This window comes from Oryctolagus cuniculus, chromosome 4 (assembly GCF_964237555.1).
Source record: "Oryctolagus cuniculus chromosome 4, mOryCun1.1, whole genome shotgun sequence".
Taxonomy (NCBI): Eukaryota; Metazoa; Chordata; class Mammalia; order Lagomorpha; family Leporidae; genus Oryctolagus; species Oryctolagus cuniculus.
This window is the reverse complement of record NC_091435.1, coordinates 81494005-81512997: the sequence shown is the minus strand read 5'-3', so window position 1 is coordinate 81512997 and position 18993 is coordinate 81494005. Positions and strand designations below refer to the sequence as shown.

General features: G+C 36.8%; 1 protein-coding gene across 16 annotated transcripts in view; it reads left to right on the top strand.

Moving 5' to 3' along the window:
* Positions 1-15369, top strand: part of ZNF148 (zinc finger protein 148) — a 169336-nt gene extending 153967 nt beyond the window's left edge. For all 16 annotated transcript variants that reach the window (XM_051859204.2, XM_051859200.2, XM_070072236.1 and 13 more), the window contains 2 exons: positions 12019-12137; positions 12430-15369. In XM_051859204.2, the coding sequence (XP_051715164.1) occupies positions 12019-12137; positions 12430-14028 (1718 nt within the window). In that variant the 3' untranslated portion in view covers positions 14029-15369. The remainder of the gene's footprint in view (positions 1-12018; positions 12138-12429) is intronic.
* The last annotated feature ends 3624 nt before the right edge of the window (positions 15370-18993 follow it).

Here is an 18993-nt window from a genome sequence, read left to right as displayed (position 1 = left end):
TTTTCCCTATGGAAGAGGAGACAGCTATTGGACACCTATTCAGCCATGTTGGAGTCTGCCATCCCCACCCTCCACTTTCAAGTCTCTAGTCCATTTTGAGCTGGTTTTTATGTATGGTATTTAAGAATGAAGTTAATTTAAATATAAAGGCCAGCACATTCTACACACAAATAGGTGCTCAATAAAATTTTAAGCTGAAGTAGCATAAATAAGACAGGGGTTCTGGTTTGGGGTCCAGATTTTGCCTGTATATTTAAGATGACACTCTTGAGAGTCCTTGTAACAGACTACTTCATGTTCCTAGAACCTGTAATGCTTGTTCTTTGACTTATTTAATTGACAACCTAATCCAGAAAACATGGTTGCTTAGCACCCAAACCATATTTCTGAAACACAGTGCACACAAGAGAAAAGTGTGCAATGCAGTTAATATAAAAAGATAGGTGATTTTACTGTGGCCGAGTAATGGAGATGTGTCCTGAGTAGATAAAGGATTGAGGTGATGAGAAGAGCATACTTTTGAGAAAATGGCCCTTTATCTGTTGACACCCTGGTTCATTACAAAAGGGGAGTGGGTGGGCAAGAAGGTTGATGTGCATCTTTGCGGTCTTTCATGAAGAAAAAGGAAATAAGCTGATTTCTTAGAGGATGGAATATAGAATCATCTGATTTGGTAACTTCCTTATGTCCTTATTGTGGTTTGCACTGTTGAGTTTTCATTCTAGAGCAGTTGTTTTTCAGAGGTAGCTGGTGTCAGAGGGATTTACTGCAAGTTCAGATGTAGATCCGACCAGTTTCAAATGTTAGAAGTCAGTATAGCGTTAAACGTTGTCATTTAAAATCTGTCATACAATTTTGGGTTCCAACCCATATTTCTTTTTGGTAGGGACACACTCATACTCACATAGCCAGCCATTTTACTAACTTTACATATGTCACATTTACATGGTGTTTATTATAAATTAATACTGCTTTCATTTAGCCTAGGAGCCATGATTAGGACCTTAAATATGTAGTGTCAATGTGCCCAACTTATACCAGTTGGATACTGATTTATAACTTAATGGAAGATGAGGTGTAGCAATGACCATTTTTGGACGATGTTTAATTTGTTCCTGAAAAAGACTGTGTTATTTTTGTTTGCTTTGCATTTTCCCCTTAAGTCTTTAAAACTGTAACTAGGATTTGCCCTGGGATATTGCTCTTACTAGAAATAATTGATCATTTTTCAGTGTTTGTGCCTCACAGTTTAGAAGTCTGAAACCTAATCTGCAGAAACAGTAGTTCTCTTCCTCTCGTTTGCAGCTGTAAGACTGGACCACTTTAAATATTGCAGTATTTGTAAGTGTTTAATTTCATAGGTCTGCAGAAGAAAAGAAAACAGGATAAAAAATGGGATTTTAAAATAAGCAAACTTTGCTGATATTTCTAAAATTTGAAATGTAGGAGTTAGAGTTTCTCACTGCCCTTCATTGTCAAGGAAAAAAAAAAACATTCTATGCTAGAAAGGTACATTTTAAAAAAGTGTGCTATCTAGAAACACTTCTTTAAATAGTTACCCAAGGCCTTTGCTTTCTTTTATTTTCTCCCCATTTTAACTGCCCTCGGCATGTTACAGCAGCTTTGCAGTTTTTGTTTAATAACCTAATTTCTGCTTCATTGGTTTTAATTTAGTCTCACATGATTTCCTGAGGATATAGTATCCTGCATGCTGTACAATTACAGGTTTTTCTTAGCCTGATAAATGACCTTTCTAATCTGGGAAGATCTTCTCATATTCCTTAATTTCTAAGCAGACGTATTGTGGTGTCATTATTAGTCTAGAATTTGTTTCTGTAATTCTCCTTGTTTGATCCTATCGCATGTTTATTACTCATGTTAATGATATTTTCATTTGGGATGTCCATTCATTAGGTTATAACTATAACCTATATGTAGTTTAAGTATAATCATTTGTTGTCAACCTCTTCCTTTCATTTGTTAATAGCCAAAACATTTATTGAGCTATTCTAGTGTGCTGGTTCTTAAATTACTACCTTATGTGAGTTATCTAATATTTAGTTCTGTAGTAGATTATATTGATATTTCCATTTTTCAGATGAGAATGTCCAGTCTTAGGAATTCAAATTAGCACAATTTCTCATGGTTAAGAAATGCTGAGACCAGCATTAAATTAAGCCAGCAAGTCTGACCTGAGAACCTGTACTCTTCACCACTGGTTTCATATTTCATCTCATACAAGTGCATGATCTTTTTTGGTTAGTGCAATATTTATTATACTTGCAGGTTTTGTTTTCTGCCCTTTGTTATGAATTACTAAATAGGTCATAAACTTACATTGTCAAATATACATTACTAGACCATGTGAGCTCTGTCTTAAGTATTGTAACTTTTGAGCTAGATTATATAAACTCATTATTAAGTAATGTCCACTTATATTCTGATTAGTAACAGTAGATAAGCATTTTTTGAGCACTGAATGCTTTACATGCAGTATCATAACAAATAATTGATTTAGGGAAGCTTTGGGAAGGGATTTTTAAAAGAGGAGGTGAGAAAAAGCATGGCAGCTTTAGAAATTGAAATAAGGATACTTTGGAGTGTAGAAAACAAAGAAATTAATGTGAAGAAAGATCAGACACAAAAATAGCAGAGGCTGGACAATGGAGGACTCAGAGTTCTTTTAGCCTGAGGTTACCAGAAGGCCAGTTGATGGGCTGTAAACATGATCAGATTGACTTATGTTAATAGAATCTGGCTGTTGTGTGAATTAGGAGAAGAGTAGATCTCAGAGATTGCTAGTTAGGGAGGGTATTCGTTAATAGTCCAGGCCAGGGGCTGCTTTTGTCTTGAACTGGAGAGAAGTGAATAGTTTGGCAAGTTTTTTTTAGCAGGCAGATTCAGTAGGACGGGTTAAGTGGTTGAGTATGGAGAGAGGGTTTAAAAAAAAAAAAAGAAGAAGCAGCAGCAGCTGTACCGGCCTGTGGCCTGCACAGAGCTAAGATGCACTTGTGATCCTTACGAGTCACAGAAGTGCATATGTTGAAAAGGAGGTTTGGCTGTGTAGGACTGGAGCTCAGATTCAGGAGCAACTTAAGCCGTGGAAATAGATGAATTTCCTTTCTTGCCTAAGATGAGAAGATTATGAAATTTAAGAAGTCTTGAAGAACTAAAATGTTTCTCATCTGGAGGATGGAAGGTCAGCTGGAAAGAGGCCTGAGCCTGAGAAGGAGCAGAGAGGCTGAAGGGTGTGGATATCCCAGAAGCCAAGGGGAGGGTGCATTTCAAGACAAAGAAAGGAGCTACTTGGGTGAACTGCCATTGAGGGGTACAGCGAAAAACTGAAGGAGTTCCGTTACATTGGTGACCTCAGCTTGTGGAAGCCTGATTGGAATGGTTTTGAAGAGGAAGTGGTCGAAACTGCCCCAAATCATATTAAAATGTGAAACCATTGTGTGTATGGCCTATACATATAATGTACCCCAATAATAACCCATATTAGAGTAACATTCTTGGACATAAACTGCTAAGGGTGTGTGCGGTGTCAGAAGTCACCAAGCAAAAACATCACAATGGAGAAGTTAATCTCAAAGGAAAATTGTTAGAATCTCCAGAGCTGTTGATTATTGGAAAATTATTGGAAAATTACTATTTGTGGGGTACCTTGGAATTATTGTATTACTGTTTCTTGAATATAAAGTTTTTTTGTTTTTTTTTTTACAGGCCGGCGCCACAGCTCACTAAGCTAATCCTCCGCCTGCGGCGCCGGCACCCCGGGTTCTAGTCCCAGTTGGGGCACCAGATTCTGTCCCGGTTGCTCCTCTTCCAGTCCAGCTCTCTGCTGTGGCCCGGGAAGGCAGTGGAGGATGGCCCAGTGCTTGGGCCCTGCACCCCATGGGAGACCAGGAGGAAGCACCTGGCTCCTGGCTTCAGATCGGCGCAGCGCGCTGCTGGAGTGGCCATTGGGGGGTGAACCAACGGCAAAAGGAAGACCTTTCTCTGTCTCTCTCTCACTGTCCACTCTGCCTGTCAAAAAAAGAAATTTTTTTTTACAAACTCTTGAAACTTTAAGTAAGCTTTCCTAGTCTTAAAATCACTCAGATGCTATACAGATCATGTTCTTTTCCAGTTCTGGGGCACAGGTCTTAAAGAGGAAAAGTAATGAAGGGACTTTCTCCAAAGGAAATTTCATTTATTTAAGTATTCTCAGTTTTCTTAGGGAAAATAGGTACCAGTCATTTTATTTTTATTTCTATTCAAGAGTAGGAAGCATACCAAAGTACCCAAATTAAGAACAAGATACGAAGTTCATTATCAGTACTACCTTTTAATACGCTGTTCAAGACTAGTAGCCAGAAAAAGTAGACAAGAGAAAAATACTACAAGTTTAAAAAATCATTTTTATGAACAATATTATGGAAAGCCTGAAAGATTCAACTGAAAAAAATTACTGCAAACAAGCAAGTTCATTAAAATAACAGAAAATCATTCTCTTTGTTAACATACACAAACACAGAGCAGAAGTTACATGGAAGAAAACATCTTTTTACAACATCTACAACAAAAGCACAAAATAGCTAGAAATAAATTTAATAAGATATGGAAAGTCCCATATGAGGAAATCATTAAAAACACTATTGAGGGCACAAAACTTTGTAGAATGGGAACACATAACCTTTTGTTTCATCGAGGAGTCAACATTATAAAAGATTTCAGTTTTCCATAAACATTCCAGGCAGCTCCACCTCCTCCCCACCTCAAATACCAGATAACCTAATTTTGAAGTTTACAGGAGAAGTGGACCAACAAGACAGACCAGGACTCAGGGGAAAAAAAAAAAAAACAGTGTGGGGCATTAGCTTTGCCACGGGGCTTCCTAGTGTGTGATTAGGATGTAGCAGTGTGGTCAGGAGAAGCAGAACTTCTCAATAAATGGTGTTGGGAAAACTGGATAACCATCTAGAAAGAGCTTTGTTTTTCATACCTCATATTCTATCTCAAATGAACTGTAGATTTATCAGGAATATAAAAAAGGAGAAACAGGAAAAAGGAAAAATAGAAAAAAGGAAACTATAAAACTATGGGCATATTGGAGCAGGCAAATCTAAATAACATTCAAAATCAAATATCCATAAAACAGAAGATTGGTAGATTCAGCTACATAAAAATTAAAATCTGCTGTAGCAAACAACTCCACCCTCACCATCCTACCACTCAAAGTGGGGAAGAAGGCTAGGAAAAAGTCCTGGAACCACAGACAGAATCGCTTCCTTAATAAAGTGCCTTGAAGCGGATCGTTCACAGAAGATGAAGGGTGAAGCTGCCACTTCTGTGGGCTGGCTGCCTTCCCATGTGTGGGCACACAGTCCATCATCAGAGGCTTAGCCCTACACAGCAGCCCGTGGGAAGGTTCTTGGGGAAACAGCCACTCACATATGGCTGGTAGAGGTACAGCTGGACAGTATCTGCTCTGGAAACCAATTTGGTCAGAATCATAAATATGTTTGTTATTTGACCAGAAATTCTGTTTCTGAGGTTGCATTTTACAAGTGTACCTAAAGATGTGTAAATTATGTATTTACAAGGCTTTTCATCTTACTTGTAGTAACAAATGTTTGGAGATAATAAAGGGTTAGTTAAATAGGTTGCAGTATGTTTATCTTCTGTCAGTGACATATATCAGCTGTCAGATAGAACGAGATATCCCTGTTTCTACTAATTAGATCTCCAAGACACACTGATTTTAGAAACTCTGGAAACAAATGAATAAATACAGTTACCTATGAGGAGCAAAGCCAGGAGGAAGATGTTTTTCTGGATACTTGTTTTTATTGTTTTGATTTTTCTGAAGCATCTAAATACAATACCTGATCTATAAACAGCAGGGATTCTTAAATGGCAAAACTGACATCTTAAATATTTGTAGATTGGCTAGTTAAAAAGGGAGGAAAGAGAAAATTAAAAATAAAAAGTAAAAAAAAAGGGCCGGCGCCACCACTCAATAGGCTAATCCTCCACCTTGCGGCGCTGGCACCCCGAGTTCTAGTCCTGGTTGGGGCGCCGGATTCTGTCCTGGTTGCCTCTCTTCCAGGCCAGCTCTCTGCTGTGGCCAGGGAGTGCAGTGGAGGATGGCCCAAGTGCTTGGGCCCTGCACCCCATTGGAGACCAGGAGAAGCACCTGGCTCCTGCCTTCGGATCAGCGTGGTGCGCCGGCCGCAGCACGGCAGCCATTGGAGGGTGAACCAACGGCAAAGAAAGACCTTTCTCTCTGTCTCTCTCTCTCACTGTCCACTCTGCCTGTCAAAAAATATATATAAATAAATAAAAAAGTAAAAAAAAATAATAAAAAAGGGAAGGAAAGAGATAGAAAGTTATGAAGGAAGAGGGCAGAGGAAGAAAGGAAGTGGATAATAAAAGGAAGCAGAAGATACAAAGGAACAGAAATAAATGCAGACTATGACAGTGAGTAATCAAAACATAATAAATGACCATGGTGGATTTATATTTGTATTCATCTTTGGTTGACTTAGTCATAATTGTTCTACAGGTTGAATGCCCCTTACCTGAAATGCTTGGGACCAGATGTGTTTTCAATTTCACTTTTTTCAGATTTTTGGAATATTGGCGTTTACATAATGAGTTAAAAGTATCTTGGGGATGTGACTTCCAAGTCTAAACACAAAATTCATTTATATTTCATATACATCTTATAGCCTGAAGATAATTTTAACAATATTTAAATAATTTTGTGCATGAAACAAAGTTAGATGTTTGGGAAATTTGCACTTGAGGGTGTCATGTCAGTCCTGAGATTTATGGACTTTGAAGCATTTCAGATTTTTAGATTAGGAATACTAAAGCTATATGTAGTTTGGGAAGGTGGTTGAAGGATTGTTTTTAGCAGCAGAAATATTTGTACAAAGTGCTTTTAAGGTATTAATGAGTCTAGTAATTTTATTAAAGGAAATTATTCAGTGTTTTTAGTTAAATAAGCTGATAATTCTTTATCTCTGTCACAGTGTAACAGATAATGTTAGGGATACACGAGTGCGAGTGGTCTGCAGTTAATTTACCTAGAGTTTAGTTTTGAGCTCCTTGAGAGAAGAAATCATTTCTCATTACCTCTGCATGGTATCTCTTGTACTCTCTTACAGTATTTTTAAAATGACAACTTTATTTAAATATCATTTGTAAATCAGAAAATTTGCCCACTTAAAGTATACAGTTTTATAGTTTTGAGTTTGTTCACCGAGTTGTACAACTATCACCAGTATCTGATTTTTAGAACACTTTCATGTTCCAAAAGGAAAACTTGTACCTACTAGCAGTCACTCCCTACTCTCCTCTCCCTTCTGCTTCCTAGTCCTGGGAAACCAAGAATCAATTTTGTGTTGCTATGAATTTGTTTCTTGAGGACATGGTGTAGCATGTGCTTTATTCCTTTTTTTTTTTTTTTTTTTTAGCTGAATAATAACCCATGTATGGATACATAGCATTTTTATTCAGTTCATCAGCTGATGGGGATTTGGGCTGGTTCTATTTTCTGAATGTTATGAATAAGGCTGTTAAGGCCACTTGTGCACAAACTTGTGTGTGGACTTGTTTTAGTTCTCTGTGGTATATGCTTAGGAGTGGAGTTGCCAGGTTCTGTGGTAACTCTGTTTCATTTGATGGCCTGCAAAGCTGTTCTCCAATGTGGCTGTGTCATTCAACATTCTAACAGCCAGTCTATATGTGGATCAGTTTCACTGCATCCACACTAATGATTGTTACTCTATGTCTTTTTTATTTTAGCTATCCTTGAGAGTGTGAAATGGTATCTCATTGTGTTTTTTATTTAAATTACCCAACTGAAGGCAGTGCTGAGCATCCTTTCATGTGTTGATTGGTCATTGATAACATCTTTTTGGGAGAAATGTCCATTGCCCATTTTTGAATTAGCTTGTCTTTTTTTTTAAGTTGTAAGTGCTCTTATTTTCTGAATATATGTCTCTTATCAGAAGTATGATGTGCTAATATTTTATTCACTTCTGTGTATTGGCTTTTCACTTTTTAGGAAACTATAACAACTTTTTCATTCTAATCATTTGTAAGTGTACAGTTTAGTGACATTAAATGCATTTACAGTGTTGTATAACCAGAAAGAAACTCTGTCACCATTAAACAATAACCCCCATTCCTGCCACCTCCCACCCTGATAGCCACTGTTCTGCTTTCTGTGCCCCTGAATTTGCCTATTCCAGATACCTTATACAGGCAGAATAATTTCACATTTGTCTTTTTGTATCTGGTTTCATAATTTGTGTTGTAGCATTTATCAAGATTTCATTTTTGTGGCTGAATCATATTTTATTGTTTATGTATATCACATTTTTTTATCCATTCATCTGTTGGTTGACTGTTGAGTTGCTTCCACCTTTCCACTACAGTGAATAATGTGATAAGTACTGGTGTGCAGTGTCTGGATCTGTTTTCAGTCCCTTTGGATACATGTCTGGGAGTCCCATGGCTTGGTTTATGGAGATGGTGTTTAACTTGCTGAGGAACTCTCACCCGTTTCCCACGGCAGCAGCAGACATATTTTCTAAATGTCTTTTCTTTTTCCTTTTTTTAAGTTGCCTTTGAGGCACAAATCTGTAAGTTTTGGTGACATCTTTATTTTTTGTTTGATTACTTTACCAAGATCATGAGGATTTATTCCTGTGTTCTAACACTTCTACAGCTTCATTCTCACCTTTGGGCCTGTGATTGATTTTGAGTTAATTTTTATTTCTACTGTGAGAGAGGGGTCCAGCTCCATTCTTTTGTGTGAGAGTATGAACTGTCCCAGCACATTTGTTGAAAAAACTGTTCTTCCCCCCAGTTAGTTGTCTTGACGCGTTTTTAGAAAGCCAGTTGACCATAAATGTAAGCCTTCCTTTGTGGATTCTCAGTTTCATTCCTTGATATTTATCCTTAAACCATTACAGCATCTTGATTGCTATATTCTTGTGGCAAAGTTTGAAATTTGAAAGTGAGTCCTTTCATTTGGTTCTTATTTGCCAACATTGTTCACCCATTCTGGATATGAATTTTAGGATCAGATTGTCAATTTCTGCTTTTAGTCTGTGGACTAGCTTGGGGAACGTTGCCATCTTCACAATATTAAGTCTTTCAACTCATGAATATCATGCAGAATTACTGAATTCTAATCAGCTCACTTATTTTTCTCTTTCATCATTTCTCACTTTTGAGAAACAGCTTTAACTTCTGCCCATCCACATTCTCTTGTTTCAAAATGTGCAGCCATTACTTCTCTCCAGCATTACCTGTTCCCCTCTTCTCATCCTGATTCCTCTGGGATCTTGTCCCTTTGATTATTCACTGTAATGATTCTATTTCAGTTTTAGTTCAATCTTCATATCCATCTGTGTTCTCCACTGGCACTCTGCCTTTAAACAGTTCAGCCTCTTCATCCTTTACAGGCTGGAACTCTTGCCTGCCTCGCCTCCTGTTACTCACCCTCTCCTTTTTCTCATTTCCTTTGTCTCCAGACTTCTTTAATAAATGATCTTCTCTCCCTGCTTCTGTTGCTTCATTACTGCTCATCAACCCCTTGGCCAGGTAACTTAACTTTTCTGGACTTTATTATTTCTTTCCTGTAAAAATGTGTGGCTTGGTCTAGGTACCTTGGGTTTAACCACACATACTATCTCAGCTTAGGTTCCAACACTTCCACGCTTTATGAATCACACCAGCTCATTGTTTCATTTTTCATTCTAATACAGTGATCATCATTTATGCCATTCATTGGCACTTAAAATTGCACCAATTATTTTGAACTACGTTGTATATAATTTAGGTCTAGATTCTGACCTAAAGAAATATAATCTAGTAAAGCATAAAGATGTACAAAGTTGTTATTGAATTTGGAGAATGGATGCTGTAGGAGCGGTACAGATAGAATTCTGTGGAAATAGAAGGAAACTAAAGATAGCTTTCCTTAGGAGAAGAGGCCAAAGTATCCCAAAAGCAATGGGTTGGGTCTTGGAGGGAATGTAGGAGCTGAATGAACACTTGGAGATGGACATTTCTGCTGGAAGGAAGAGTCTCATTCAAAGCAGGAGTAGAAGAGAATGATATGGTAGGTGGTTTGGTTTGGTTGAAGAAGGTGCTGCAGAAGGGAAATCATATGTATATTTTGTTTTCCCGATTAAGTTTTGGAAGACAAGAACTAGGTCTTATACGTTTAATCTCCTACAAAATTGCTGTGGATAGAGTAGCAGTATTCAGTACACTTTTGTTGAATATATAAAGTAGAAACAATAGTTTCCTGAATAAGCATTACTCAGGGTAACTTTGTTTTTTTGATCTATATTTATTTACTTGAGAGGCAGATAGACAGAGATGGCTCCTATCTACTGGTTCACTCCCCGATTGCCTTTAACAGCAGGGGCTGGGCCTGGAAAAGCCAGGAGCTCAGACTAGCTCTCCCATGTGGCGGGCAGGCACCAAATTACTTGGGCCATCACTGCTGCCTCCCAGGGTCTGGATTAGCAGGAAGCTGAAATCAGGAGGGAGAGCAGGGTCAAACTCGGGCATTCAGAGATGGTATGCGTGCGTCTTAACCACTAAGCTAAATTCCTGCTTCTAAGGGTAACTTTTTCTTACACCATTCTGTTTACTTAGACTCTAGTTTTACCAGTAAAAACTATTTTGAGCTTCATAGTGATGGTTCATTATAGCTAAGACGTCCTTAGGGAATTTAAAAAAAAGAAGTGGTAGGTGGGGGCTAGTTTTGTGTCCAATTAACATGATGTAGTTAAATTCATCCCCTGATGACATACATGAAAAATGCTAATGAGAGTTGAGAAAAAGAATTGATATAAACAAAACTCGACTTGTGAAATTTAGTTTTTAAACTTTTTTATGTTTTAACAAATTAGATTTTTAAGAATATTTTCCTAGGATTTGGATTTCATTTAACCATTTCATTTATGGTTAAATGAAATCCAAATTAAGAATTAAAAAGCAGTTCAGATTTCTATTACAGAATTGTGTCGGGCTGTGCATGACTACATACTTTAAAAAAGTTCTGTGGCGCAGTGAGTTAAAGCCCCTGTCTAAAGTGCCAACATCCCATGTGGGCGCTAGTTCAAGTCCTGGCTGCTCCTCTTCCAATCGAGCTCTCTGCTATGGCCTAGGAAAGCAGTAAAGAATGGCCAAGTCCTTGGGCCCCTGCACACACGTGGAAGACCAGGAAGAAGCTCCTGGCTCCTGACTTCAGATTAGCTCAGCTCTGGCTGTTATGGCCATTTGGGAGTGAACCAGCAGATGAAAGACCTCTCTCTTTCTCTGTGCCTCTCTCTGTAACTTTTTCAAATAAATAAAAATAAAATCTTTTTTTAAAAAAAGTTCTAAGATAGTGGTCTATGCAGTTGAAAAATGATTAGAAACATTAGTCCTCTTCTGGAAGAATGGCTGTATTACTGTAAGTTCTCTAGGGAAGTAGGTACATACATAGTGAAAAGGCAGGTAAATGGAGTATATTTTTTATTTGAAAGGCAGAGTAACACAAAAAGGGAGAGAGAGAAATTTTCTATTGGTTTACTCCCCAAATGCCTGAAACAGCCAGAACTGGATCAACTCGAAGCCAGAAACCAAGAACTCCATCTGGGTCTTCCACATTGTTGGCAGGAACCCAAGTGCTTGAGTCATCCTCTGCTGCCTCCTGGGTACTTTAGCAGGAAGCTCGATGGGAACCAGGAGCTCCAAACAGTGGCTTAACCTGTTGCGCCGTGGTACCCACCCCCAGTCCTTCTAATGACACGTGCTGATCCTTTTCATTTTTATGAAACAAAATAGACTTGCCAAATTTAACTGAAAGATATTCTCATAACAGGGGAGACTTTTTTGTCATTTAACAAGAGCCAGTTATCATAACTTTGAAAAACCATTTATTTTAGCGATTCTTATAGTAAAGCAGTTCATTAATTTACAATATTTGTTTTATTTTAAATTTTGTATATCACCAACTAGGTGAGAAACCATTTCGCTGTGATGAGTGTGGTATGAGATTCATACAAAAATATCATATGGAAAGGCATAAGAGAACTCATAGTGGAGAAAAACCTTACCAGTGTGAATACTGTTTACAGGTAAGAGAAATAGCCTGATATTTTTCCGCCCTAATTGAATTACAGAATAAATCTAATAAGTCTAATTAAAAAATGCAATATACTACTAGAACCATTCGAGAAAGTTTGTAGCTCTTGTTGATTAGATTTATAATAGTTGGCTCAGCTATTTTGCTTGCAGTGTATTATTATTATTATTATTATTATATAGCTTTATATTAATGGCTTTATTTTTTTTTCTTCTCTTTTCTTGGTTAACCAAAAATACCAAAAAAAAAACCAAAAACCTACTTGCGACCTCTAAATTCGGCAGTATTTTTCCAGAACAGATCGTGTGTTGAAACATAAACGTATGTGCCATGAAAATCATGACAAAAAACTAAACAGATGTGCCATCAAAGGTGGCCTTCTGACATCTGAGGAAGATTCTGGCTTTTCCACATCACCAAAAGACAACTCACTGCCAAAAAAGAAAAGGCAGAAAACTGAGAAGAAATCATCTGGAATGGACAAAGAGAGTGCTTTGGACAAATCTGACCTGAAGAAAGACAAAAATGATTATTTGCCTCTTTACTCTTCAAGTACTAAAGTCAAAGATGAATATATGGTAGCAGAATATGCTGTTGAAATGCCACATTCTTCAGTTGGTGGATCACATTTGGAAGATGCATCAGGAGAAATACACCCACCTAAGCTGGTTCTCAAGAAAATTAATAGTAAGAGAAGTCTGAAACAGCCACTGGAGCAAAATCAGACAATTTCACCTTTATCTACATATGAAGAGAGCAAAGTTTCAAAGTATGCTTTTGAGCTTGTGGATAAGCAAGCTTTGCTGGACTCGGAAGGCAATGCTGACATGGATCAGGTTGACACTTTGCAGGAGGGGCCCAGTAAGCCTGTGCATAGTAGTACTAACTACGATGACGCCATGCAGTTTCTGAAGAAGAAGCGGTATCTGCAAGCAGCAAGTAACAACAGCAGGGAGTATGCGCTGAACGTGGGTACCATAGCTTCTCAGCCTTCTGTAACACAAGCAGCTGTGGCGAGTGTCATTGACGAAAGTACCACAGCGTCCATATTGGATTCACAGGCCCTGAATGTGGAGATTAAGAGTAATCATGACAAAAATGTTATTCCAGATGAGGTACTACAGACTCTGTTGGATCATTATTCCCATAAAGCTAATGGACAGCATGAGATATCATTTAGTGTTGCGGACACTGAAGTGACTTCTAGCATATCAATAAATTCTTCAGAAGTACCTGAGGTCACCCCATCAGAGAGTGTTGGATCAAGCTCCCAAGCATCCTCATCAGATAAAGCCAACATGTTGCAGGAATACTCAAAGTTTCTGCAGCAGGCTTTGGACAGAACTAGCCAAAATGATGCCTATTTGAATAGCCCGAGCCTTAACTTTGTGACTGATAACCAGACCCTTCCAAATCAGCCAGCATTCTCTTCCATAGACAAGCAAGTCTATGCAGCCATGCCCATCAATAGCTTTCGATCAGGAATGAATTCTCCACTAAGAACAACTCCAGATAAGTCCCATTTTGGACTAATAGTTGGTGATTCACAGCACTCATTTCCCTTTTCAGGTGATGAGACAAACCATGCCTCTGCCACATCAACACAGGACTTTTTGGATCAAGTGACTTCTCAGAAGAAAGCGGAGGCTCAGCCTGTCCACCAAGCTTACCAAATGAGCTCCTTTGAACAGCCCTTCCGTGCTCCATATCATGGATCCAGAGCTGGAATAGCTACTCAATTTAGCACTGCCAATGGACAGGTGAACCTGCGGGGACCAGGGACAAGTGCTGAATTTTCAGAATTTCCCTTGGTGAATGTAAACGATAATAGAGCTGGGATGACATCTTCACCTGATGCCACAACTGGCCAGACTTTTGGCTAAAAAAATATGTAAATATTACTGGCACTTTAGAACAGATTAATTAAGAGAGTGGGGTTACTCTGTGTAAAATGGAGTGCTGTACAGATTTAAGAGCAACGCGTTATAACAAGTTAAGCTGATATGAATAGCAAGATAATCCAATTACTGCATTTTGTTTGGTTAGTCAGCATTCTTTGAACTGCCTTACATGTTGTCACCTTTATAGAAGCAATGCATTACTTGTTTTAGATCAGAAACTTGCTATTCCACCTACACCAAGTTAAAAAGGAAAAAAAAAAAAAGACTTTCGCACAATTGTTTCCTAACTTGATAACATTGTACATTCTTAGGAGATTAGTAATTGTGTGAAATTTACTCATACTGTTTCTAAGTTTTTCAGCATAGTCATTGCACTTCAGCAGGGAATCTGAGTATACTTTATAGACAGAGTGAACTTAAAAAGTTTAAATGTCAAGAGATTATGGCTTAAATAAATTAGTGTGTCCTTTGGGGAAGAAAGAAACCAAGAAACCACCTTTTAAAAAGAATGATATGCCATATACCCTTGGTTTTCATTTTGCATTATATTGACATGTGTTTTTTTGAAGAAAAAAAGTAATAAAAATCTGATAGTCTAAGACTCCACTATTTAAAAGCCTAATTACTTTTAAAATATGCATACTTTCAAAACTTTTACCAAAATACACAACTGTTGAAGCATTCACTTCTCTATGGAAGTATGCATATTGGTGTCAGTTTCTTTGTACAGTTGTACCTAGATATTTTTTATGATTTTTCATGTGCAGGTATCAAGGTTTTGAAGTTTTAGTAAAAAAAAAATAAATAAATACTCTGTAGATGACATTCCCAAGAACATAATGCTTACATAAAATGTATATTCCACGTTTTAAAGCTTAATTGTATTTTACTTTACATATACACTTCAGTTAACATAGAGCACTTAGAATCTATTTGGTATTTTTGATTTCTCAAAGTGAAAAAAATTAGATTTTTAGGTTTGATATGATTGTGTCATAATCATCTCATAATTGACAATTTTAATTTTTGGCAATAAAAAGAAATTGGGATATCTTTGGAACTGTAAAACCTGGTTTAATCCTTCTCTTTCTAGAATCTTAATAGATTGGATAATTAAGCAGTATCCAGAGAAACTAAAGAAATGGGCATTTTAATTGCTTATTTTATCTTGAGTTACTTTTTAATGAACACTGCTCATTACAATTTTACAAACCAAAAGTGTTTACTAATTCCAGTAACTAATATTTCTTTTTCAGCTAGATAAGTGATCGGAATTTTTTTGTTGCATTTCAAAATCTAAATAAACTACAGACTTTATCCTTATACCATGAATGTTTTTTTTTAATACTTTGTCTTAAAATAATACAGCATGGTACAATAAATAGTGCTTTTATATATATATAAATATATACTTTTCTGAAGAATGATGGTTTGAGTTACACATTGGACAGTTTTGATTTTTGGAAAATAACATTAGTTATATTCTATTATCTTTAATTTGTTCCAACTTTTTGTGTTTTAAGTTTCTGCCATCTTTGTGACAATGCACATACTGATACAGCACCAGTGATAATCTAAAATCAATAGTCTTGGAAGACGGGACTTTATTGTTAATCTCCATTTTAACTTTTATATTGGCCCTGTAGATGTGCATTCTTGGTTTCAGTGTAGAATATGTTATCCAATTAAATTATTTTCTTTTTTTTATTTAATGTTATCTTATCCCAAGACTGTTCTCATAAAGAAAGGGAACAAAGAAATATCCACCCTTAACGTACTTCACTTATATTCACTTATTTTGAATATATTGGTGTTTTTTATTGTAAGGAATATAAGTTATGTTTAATGTGGTTTCCTCTATACTTTGGTTATTAAGCTTTGCTTGAAATAGTAGTTTTCCCATTTGACAGCTTTCTCTGCTGCCAAATTTTTTCAAGTATTTTAGACTTCTTTGAAGTAAATATTTAAGTCCTGCCATTGTTGACTCTTACAGTTGGTGTGTGTGGTGCATCACAGACTTGCAGGAAGGCCTCATTCAGGCGAGATGCTAACGCGGAGCACCGGCACCGTGCCCCACTCTGCAGAGGCCTTCGTGTTTTTCCTGGAGACCTTTGAATGAGAGTAGGCATTTAGCTCCTGAGTTTGATCTCTTTTGAGCCTGATGAAAAATTTTGTTCCAGTTGAGAACTCGCTGTAGTTCTTGGTACAGTGTAAAGCTCTTTGTTTAACATCACCAGCACAGTTCTAAGAATGTGACTCTATTGCTGAGTTAGGGTAAGCTTGAGAAGAAGGACCTTTGACAATGGTAGCCATGCAAGCAAAATTTCAGGTGTTGCATTCCTGTCAACACATTTCTTTAAATCTACATATTGGCAGACTTTTCTACCAGGTTATAAGCATTTTTGAGATACATGATACTTAGCCAGCATAACTTACTGACTAACCATTTAAGTATAGTCATCACTCTCTTACTGTGAAATGCTGAATGCCTACCAGACTTACCTTGTATTATCATCATATGATAAACATCTCAACACTTTGGGTTTCCCACTTTGGTTCAGAAAGTTATTTGATTTCCATCTGGGCATTAATAGAGAAAAGAAGCAGCCTTGGGTGCTGCTTTAAACAGAAACGTGGAGGATATGAGGTATCCTTTTGTAATTCACGCTTCTCATTTCTCACAGCGAGCAAATTGTTCTGTGAAAGCATGCTCTTAACACACCCTTAAACTTTTGATCGACGTGAGCGAGGTGTGCTTTTTCACTTAGGGCCTACTCGCGTATTTGAAGATTGGAAACATCCCAGTAGATGAGGTAATATCTCCTAAACATCCGCTGAAAGTCTTTTGGGTGGGTTTTTTGGTTTTGTTTTGTTTCAGCTTAAATTTTTATTGCATATGTATTTCATTTGGTTCGGAATACTTGAGTGGCTCTTAAAATTTTTCGGATCTACATGCAGACGTGCTGCTTGCTAAGGTAGGAATCCATCTTCTCAGCTCTGGCTGAGGGTGCCAGCAGTTGTGTCATTTTATCTCTCGTGAGGTAGAAAAGACCATATGCTCAGGGCAGGCTTTTGTTTCCAAAATGGGCAATGCTTGCAAAGTGCCAGCTAGGTTAGATCTTTTGCCACTTCTCTCATTTTATTAATTTGGGCTTTTAAAAGGGCTGTTTAAAAAAAAAAAAAAAAAAGCCGGGAAACTTTCAAAGTAGGCATTACTGTAGTACTACGTTTCTAAGAAAATTTTAAACTAGAACTCATTTTTTCATGGTGTATTTACTTGAAGAAGCACTATTATAATCAGTGAGAAATTTTTTGAGTCTGCAATTTAATTTAAACCTTTTCCGTTTCAAATTGCTTTATTTCAGGGAAATAATTTTCCAGTTGTTTTTTGCTATATTCTGCAAATAAAAACCGTATGTTTCCTTTTTTGACTTAAACTTTAGTAGGAAACAAACTAAAGCAGACAAACATTTCTTGTTATGTTTGTTGCTTTCTTTAATCCAATGGATAAAAAAGTAAAACCCTGTAAACATTATTTTATTTTTTTATGCAATACCATGCTGTAAATATGGTTCATCAAATAAGGATGTACCTATGATTGAATCTTTAATTCTGCACAGTTAGAGTTTATATATAAACGTGTCTTGACAATCAAGGACTTTTATGTGAGTCTTCCTTTATGATGTTTATTAATGTTATGCATTCCATTTGTTTTGAAGTGAATACCAATGTGCTAATTTGTATTGTCTGAAAGTATGTAATGTTTTTACAGCTTGTTTTTAAGAATCTGTAAATATGTACAAACAGATCACAGTACTGCTTTATGTTAGAAGGCATATGATGTTGTACTGTATGTAAGCAATAATACATAGCAGTGCTGACTTTACAAGTAGCATCAGGAAAGTTCTAAAAACATTTCAGAGTTATTAATTATCCTTATTTCATTTAATAATGATTATCTTTAATCAGTTTTTATAAGCAAATTCCATTGTTCCTCCTGTTGGAACGTAACACTGTTTACACAGCATAATTGAAGTTGCAGGGGAGACAGGCTAGATCTGACTGCAGCTATACTCACATCCACTAAGCATTGAATGGCCTTAGCACTCTGCTGCGAGACGGAGGAAGACCGCAAAGCTTAGTGCCCATCACACTGAAGGAAGGGGCGTGGGGTTTTTCCTGCTTCTGTACTGCTACCTAACCTTGTGGTTTGCTTTGGATTTTCATATTTGTTTCTGTTTTAGATTCAAGCCTGTAAGTTTTGAGATGACTTCAGCTCCTTTGTGAAATAGGTAGTTCTCTTCATATTTCATAGCTACATTTCAATAACTCTAAACTTTCTACTTTGATTTTTAGATACTTATTTTTCAAGCCTGATTTCTCAGCTGATCAGATGAATTTATTCAACTTCAATACAAAGAAAGAAAAACCTATTGTAGTTTGAAGTGAGTAGATAATATACTGTACAGAACAGCTAACTATTTGAACACACACATCACTGCTTTAGAAATAAAACCGCCAATTTATAAATGTATATGACTTACATTTTATAGGAGAAATGTTTTTAAATGCTAGTCATTTATATAATGTGCTTTGAAGGGTTTGCTAGTCCACTTCTGTCACTTTTTAGTACACTGGTATCTTTTATATGTAATGTATGCTTTTTATTATTGTAGCAAAGCATTTCAGTAGGAAGAATTTTGCAACAATATGGGGGAATTTTTCATTGTTGGATTTGAATTATACTGGATTTTATCTGTGTAGTCTTGTCTTTATTTTAATGCTGTCTGGAAGGGAACTTGGTATCCAAATAAAGCAGGTAACCTCATTTTACTTCAAGGGCATACTGTGTAGTGCTGAATTTAATCTGGAAATCTGATGATTTTGAAAAGAAAAACAAGTTTATAAAAATTGTACAGAAGAAATTAAATGTGTGATGGAAATCCT